This window comes from Patella vulgata, chromosome 4 (genome assembly GCF_932274485.2).
Source record: "Patella vulgata chromosome 4, xgPatVulg1.2, whole genome shotgun sequence".
NCBI classification, from domain to species: Eukaryota; Metazoa; Mollusca; class Gastropoda; family Patellidae; genus Patella; species Patella vulgata.
In genome coordinates, this window is record NC_065882.2 from 54,630,009 (window position 1) to 54,637,485 (window position 7,477).

At 34.1% G+C, this 7,477-nt stretch overlaps 1 protein-coding gene across 3 annotated transcripts; it reads left to right on the top strand.

Moving 5' to 3' along the window:
• The first annotated feature begins 595 nt into the window (after nt 1-595).
• On the top strand, nt 596-7,426 carry LOC126817683 (GLIPR1-like protein 1). 3 transcript variants are annotated; one of them, XR_008787780.1, is made up of 10 exons: nt 596-628; nt 1,056-1,205; nt 1,480-1,701; nt 1,911-2,017; nt 2,123-2,217; nt 2,468-2,593; nt 3,689-3,835; nt 4,892-6,013; nt 6,862-7,002; nt 7,222-7,426. XR_008787780.1 is itself a non-coding variant. In XM_050544792.2 (8 exons), coding segments are annotated over exons 2-8 (837 nt in total). In that variant the 5' UTR covers nt 596-628; nt 1,056-1,067; the 3' UTR covers nt 4,894-7,094. The 3 variants fall into 3 exon arrangements, 1 of the variants encoding a protein (XP_050400749.2); XR_008787779.1 differs by having other exon boundaries at nt 4,892-7,002; XM_050544792.2 differs by lacking the exon at nt 7,222-7,426 and having other exon boundaries at nt 4,892-7,094.
• The last annotated feature ends 51 nt before the right edge of the window (nt 7,427-7,477 follow it).

Sequence of the window (7,477 nt, forward strand, 5' to 3'; positions counted from 1 at the left end):
TATCTGTATAAGACAGGGCCTGGGTGCTCTTATCAAATTACCGGAAACATGCTTTCTGTATTAAACTCAACCTTGAGAGGTATATGTTTGTTTAATACTGCATGTTGTTGGTTGGGGGGGGGGGGGGCAAGTTCTTCCTTTTATCCACACGTGTTAATAAATAAAAGTAAGCTAACTAAACGTAAATAAAACAAAATATTCAGTAAGAAGGATCCCTTTTCGGCGTGTCAAAGAGTAAAAAAGTATTTTCGCAGTCTAAATATTAATAATCCTAGTCTGCTTTGAAAATGGTACTAAATATCAAAAACATCGTTATCGTCATACTCACAATATTTTGGAAGTGTGGGTTCCGGTCGTTCGGTATATTTTTGGTCCAACCAACCCCTGAGTCACTGTCTTTGAAATAAATTTTCTACAACTTTCCCATGCATCGACTAAACTTAAATTTTGTAATAATCTAATAAAAGTAATTTGTTAATTGACTAAAATAGTATTTAATTTTGGTATTTAACTGATACATTAGTCACCAATAATTCTCTCTCTCTCTCTATATATATATATATAGTGGATATCTGGAAGTTGTAATTATATCTCAACACATGACTACAAGCTGTTGGAAGACAATATTGTAAGTATATATGTATTTATTAAGTTATTATTGTATCTTATAATGTGTATACCGAAAAACAGCCAAAAGACCAATATGAAAATTGAAAGTTAATATTACTGTTAGCCTGGTCAAATTTAAACGTCTAATTGACTGTCTGCCTGGTCAAATATATTTTGAACTGCCAAATAATGAATGCGATATTTCAAGAGTGATGATTGAAATCACTGTCCAAGAATGTACGCATTCTTACATATTTTACAGTACATAAAGGTGATATCTTTAATTTATAATGTGGCGTATTTATAAGGATAGTGTCCATTATAAATCTCAATAATTGTTTAGAAATATCGCCGTTAATGAAAGCTACGGCTCCGCTGTCACCAGTGTATACTTATAAAAAATTTAGGGAGATTCTTTGTTGATCAAAGCGTTTTGTTCATTTCAGACAAATATCAAGATGTTGTTTGGTGTTTTAGTTTTAACTTTTGTGATTGCTATGGTACATGGTGAAATGACCGAGGAAGCCAAAGCACAACTTTTGAAACTACATAATGAACACAGAGCAAATCTGGGCGCTTCTAATATGTTCAAGCTGGTATGTTAATATTTTCATAACTAAGGTCCACAGAAAAGAATACCGTTTGGTAGAAATCAAAGAAACCAATTTAATGAAAAATTTCAAACCTAATGGTTTACCATTTTGGGTAAATTGAAGAATTTTTGTAAACATGTCGTTGGGTTATATATCTTTAAGGTATACGACAGAAATTTCCGTTTCTTTCCAACACAGATCAAATTTGTATTTTCAACATAGCTTAAGTTGTAAGAAGTGTCTAGATATTTATATGTGTTTTTTTGGTTATATTAAGCGATGGGACGATGAATTACAAAAGGCAGCCGAAGAGTGGAATAATGGTTGTGTATATGACCATAAAGGACGGGGAGAAAATTTAGCATGGAATAAACCAGCCGAACCTTTGCCTGTGAAAGAGCTCATAGATATAGCGTTTACTGACTGGTATAATGAAAAAAATCTACATTCTTATGGATCAGGGCAGTGCTCCAGGTTTGGCAGTTGTCATTACACACAGGTAAGAACTAATAAAATATTACCATTGCCAGTCCTTAATATATGTGTATAAAAATATGTTGCCTGGTGTCACTGAATATTATTTCTGGTGGATCCGAAGACACGTGAAAGTTTATGGTCTATTGCTTTATATTTAATAAATATTGTTCCATTTTGACTTGAATGGGGTGTAATTGCAGGGTTCATCGTTTTCTCCTATATATTTTTCAGTTAGCTTGGCATGACACTACTAAACTGGGATGTTCTTACAGAACATGTTCTAATTTAGCCAATGCTGATGCTGGTGCTTGGTGGATCGTTTGTCTTTACAAGCCATGGTATGTATTCATTTATTTTTATGTCACCAAAATGGTTTCAATATAGAGTTATTTTGTGTTGTTATGACATCTATAAGGTAAAAACACATCCATTATATTTTACAGGGGAAATAATGGTGGAGAAAAAGTATTTGAAATGGGGACAGCCTGCTCGCATCGCGACTGTAAAAGTTTACCGTGTGAAAATAAATTGTGTGTTGGTGAGTAATTTATACAAAAATATGGTAATTAAATGGAATGGGGTTTACAGACCTACTTTTCAGCACCAGTCGGGATTGAACACGAAATCTGATAAGGACTTTAAATTAATAAATAAAAAAAAATGAAAACCGAGAATATTTAAAATTAATATCTGTTAAAATTTGTCACAATATTTTGGCTCCCGAACGTCATAGGATTATTCTTTTATTATCTAACGTACAATGACTTTTCAAATTTTGGGTATTTTAGGAGAAAAAAAAATAGAATGTAAGGATGGCAATGATAATTGTCCAGAATGGAAGAAAGGTGGTCAGTGTGAGAGTAATCCAGATTATATGAAAAAAAATTGTCCCATGGCATGTCAAGTCTGCGAGGGTAAGTTCAGTTTGGCTCGGTACTCATTGGCGTATAGCTAGAGTTTTTCGGCGTCCATCCACCACACGAATAAACACATACTTAAACTGTTAAACAAATAGCGGTGTTTTCGCGGGAAAATTGTGTCAGGCGTCTTGTATCCGAATACTGTTCCGACACAAGAACAACTGCCATACCAAAATATTATCGGTAAAATTTATTCAGCACAATCAAACTTCATGTCAGTATCTCGGCATAACGAATCTCCTAATCTGACATTCTACAAATCATATCCATAACTTCAAATGATTTCATAAAAAAATTACAAAATTATGGACATTTGAAATTTGGACAAAATTGGAAAAAACGATCTTAAAGATCCATTATGAAAGATTTCGATAAAGAGCTGACGGTTCTTGCTATAACAGGTCAAAAATAAATTATGAAAAATTCCATTCAGTGTTTGAAGATCTATTGTAAATTGTTTATTTCGTAGCAGGGTACTTGACAATCGAGACTAAGTCAAGATTATCCATTTTTATACGTCCACATTCATAATTGTGCATGCCCACGCCCATTTTTTTTTTTGTGTGTCGCCGACAGGCCGCAATTCTTAATCGATCGTCTTGAAAACTTCTCATACTTATTTATTATACACATATTATTTTTTGGAGCATGCCCGACCCCCTGGGACAGAGCCACGCCATTTTTTTGTGTCTGTGTGTCGCCTACATGCCGCAATTCTTAATGGGTTGTCTTGGAACTTAGCATTTATATTTCTTATAGCCTAAGGACGGCAACTATTGATTTTGGTGCATTTGCACCCATGGGCGTCACACCCATTTTTTTGTTTTTTGTTTTGTTAATAATTAGTCTGTAAATTTTGGGTTAATAATTAGTCTGTAAATTTTGGCAAAACAAACCCAACACCTAGCCCTCTTTGCCTCTTGTCATATTACAGTCGTTGCAGCCATTTCATATTTTATTCTTTTCATTTTAAAAAATACCATATCAATCAAAGCAGGAATGTGGGAGTAGGCATTTAGTTACGTTATTTGCCCCCATTAATTAAAGAGTATCTAAAAAATTTACAATAATAATCTAATTGTTTTACAGTGGAGGAAAATGAAAGTTCTTCTAAGCCCACCAACGACTGTGAAGATGAAAGTACTGAATGTAAAAACTGGGCGGAGACTGGACATTGTGCCATGAATCCAAGCTATATGTTAAAAAGCTGTAAAAAATCTTGTAACAGATGCCAATGTAAGTTCAATTTAATAACTAATACTATAACGCTACTCTGTATTTCTCATTTATTTCAATGAAATGGACAGAGGACATAATAAAGTAAACTAGGGCTTTTTGTGACCAAGGATTGGCAAGCTTTCATTCATATCCATCTTCAATAGAAGGCATGATCTTGCTACAACTCCGTACATCTTATCAAGCCCTTCATGTAATACCCTGCATATTTCGGCACTTATTTCGATTGAATACTGACGCAGCTCGCGCTTTCCAACTAAAATGTCTTAGACTCATGATAATCGAGGTGCAAAGTTCAAGGTTTGTTCAATGTCAAGGTTTTCGTGGAGGTCGCCATGTTTGATTTGAGTGTGTTTATGTCACAACCTCTTATTGGACGCTATCGTTCACGTGTCTGCGTTAAATGGACATAGCGTAGCTATAAGTTCGGGAATTGCAAACCACTCTAGCAACGTCTGTATGTTGTAAAACTCGCGGTCGTTGCTTCAGGAACATGATTCATGATTCATATCAAGCTCCATAAAAACTCCAATGTGTAGGCCTACCACTTTCAATCTCCAAAACTAAGAAGTAGCATTATCAATCTCCACCTATAAATTCGCGAAAATCTTTGATGGGTCACTTTTTAATCCCTAGACCGGGAGATTAGGTCATATCCGTTGATATTTAGATTTTTTCTTAATTGTATGTTAACAACAATCAATTTGGACACATTTTAGCGTAGAATTCGCCGTGAAAAATTAGATATTTTCCGAAAACAGTAAGTTCAGATAATCTTAGCTGAATGTGTAATCTGTCCCGAAAAAAACACTTGTATTTTTAGAATTTAAATATTATGTATAGGGACCCTTACTACTAAGTACACGGTCCATAAAGAACCATTTCGTTCTACTCACATAAGCTTTAAATAAAATTATCTCATATTGTACCGGTGAATAATCCCACCACTGTATCATGTCCGTTTTACAAGCTCTAAAACGAGCATTAAACGGGCTGAATTTAGATAACGGTTAAGATTTCCGACTAAGATTTAATTTTAATATGTTTTACTTACAGAGCTTGCAGTCATCGATTTGATATCATAATGTATGTCCTTATTGAAATCAAAATCTAAATTATTATTTTATAAACTGAGAATTATGTTTTAATTAATTTATTTTATACATACGCATGTAAATATATTTATTTGAAATTAAATTATAATCAAATAGAAGTAATTGTATTTTAATGAAATAAAATATTAAAGAAAGAAATTCAATCTGTTGAATATTTGAGAGAAAATGGGGATATTTGATTACTTAACTGGCTCTGACCAACACAGTTTCCGCATAACCCATCTTATAATTTAAAATATTGCCTACCCTGTTTTATTTGAGAATCAACAACTTTACAATTTAGTAATAAGCAGTAATTGTATTCCATAGAATTGTGACCTGCATATTCTATTTCAATAACTAAATGCCATTGAAACAATTTAATTAAGAACCCATTCTTCAAAGACGAGTCACAAATCACAAATATGTTGGTAGTCTGTAACAGTTGTTTGAATACATTATAAACAGCATTTTCGACCAAATCCTGTTTGGAGACAACAGTGCGATTTTCAGACATATTTTAAATTACTAGTATAGCCCCTGGGAAAAGAATATGGAAATGCTGTCTATATAGGCACCGTGCAACTTTCGATTAATAATATTGTTTTAAACCCACGGGTTTTATATGCAGTATATTGTCTTCGCCTCACCTGCTATTGTTCGGCATATTGTTGATAATATTCAGTATTGGGCATTTTTGCGAACTTATCCCCCACCGAATCTTTGTAAATGCACTTTAACTGTATAGTAATTCAGACAAGGAATATTCCAGTGTGCTTTCCCCTTGTCAGGGATGCGGGGCCGGGGTGGGGGCTGGAAAGATGTGTCTAGTAACTTTTTCAGATGCCACGCGAAACCGAGGTCCAGAGTATAATATGTTAGGCCTAGTGTACACGTAAATGAACCCTCGACAGCACACTGATCAGCAGTGAATATTCGCAAGGCCGCTACAATCACTGATAAGGATGACATCGATGCGACTTAATGAGTCACAAATATTAACTTTTTTCCTCCGACAAATTAAATTCTAAAACATTTTTTTATGTATTAGAAAGATAAATAAAGACGTTTGAAGTATTTGTAGGTAAAAATCATTTCCTATTTAGTGTAAGTGGGTATTAAAATGAGTAAAATGCACCGTTCTGCCCGAACCAGTACACAATGCACGCGCCATTGAGCCAATGATTGACGTCGCGTGATGTGACGTCACGCGTTGAAGGCAGTCATGTTTACAGAGATATTAGAAGACATTCGTAATTCTCTGTGAAACAGGTTGCCTTGACAGTTGTAGCCCGAAATATGAGTAGCCGGGAAAAATCCCTCCACCCCCCTCCACTTAAACGTAGCATGCTAAACTCCATGTCAATAAAACATGACTGACATCAAGCTGATTGAATTTCGGGCCTAATTTAAGAGAAACGCCGGATTTTCTGAAACAGTTTAATCTTTTTAAAATTTCTCAGGATTATGAAAATAACATCTAAGCAAGGCGTATGTAATGCTATTCAACAACACATCAGTCTGATCCTATTTCGGTTCGTTTTTTATAGTTCAAAATTTCGTTTTACTAGTCTTTACTACACTAGGATCTGGAAGAGTTGTTATATTGCCGGCGTTTTGGTTGATGTGAGGGATAAGCCAATGAAACAGTCTGTTACGGCGACTTCTTGGCGTGCCATGCACGGAACTGTGGGTAAACCACTAGAAACACCAACGCTGATTGATTAATCAATGTCTGACGTCATTGGGTCGAAGGCCACTCGTACGACCCCTAACACGGCCTTTGAGTACAACTTGTCAGATCTTCATGTAGTATAGGCCATCGAAAGTATAAAAAAAACGAAACGAAATATAGATCTGCATTTTAATCAGATTGACAACACACAACCATCTTTATATTCCATTCAATATATGGTATTGGCTTTTTTTCAGCTGGAAACGGTGGAAGCACTTCTACTTATAACTGTCGAGATGAAAACTACTCCTGTGGAATGTGGCAGAGATGGGGAGAATGTTATAGAAATCCAGGATACATGTTGATCAAATGCAAAAAATCATGTGGTAGATGTCACTGTAAGTTTCATAAATTTTGTAATTCATGAATTGATTAACAGACACATTATCGATTTTCTTTGAGTTTCTCTTCATATCCGATTACGGAAAATGTCAAGGGATTGGTTATAAGTGATTGATTGATTGATTGATTTGGTTAAGAATATTTGAAAATTAGTAGATTGACTTAAGTTGAATATCATATTTTTTAAATTAAAGATAATTATATTTTACTTGCAGAGATATCAGCCAGTTTATTTTAGAGATGGTAGTGTGATGTGCTATTACCAAATATATCCTAATTGGATTTTTAATTTACCTCAGATATATATATATACCTCAAATTAAATTTTGTCCACACATTAAGTGTATTGAGTAACATCTAAAAATTATATTTTTAACAAATTATTTTTTTCCATAATTATAATAGTGCATTATTAATTTACCTCAGATACGTAATAATATACCTCAAATTAAGTTTTGATAAATAATTATC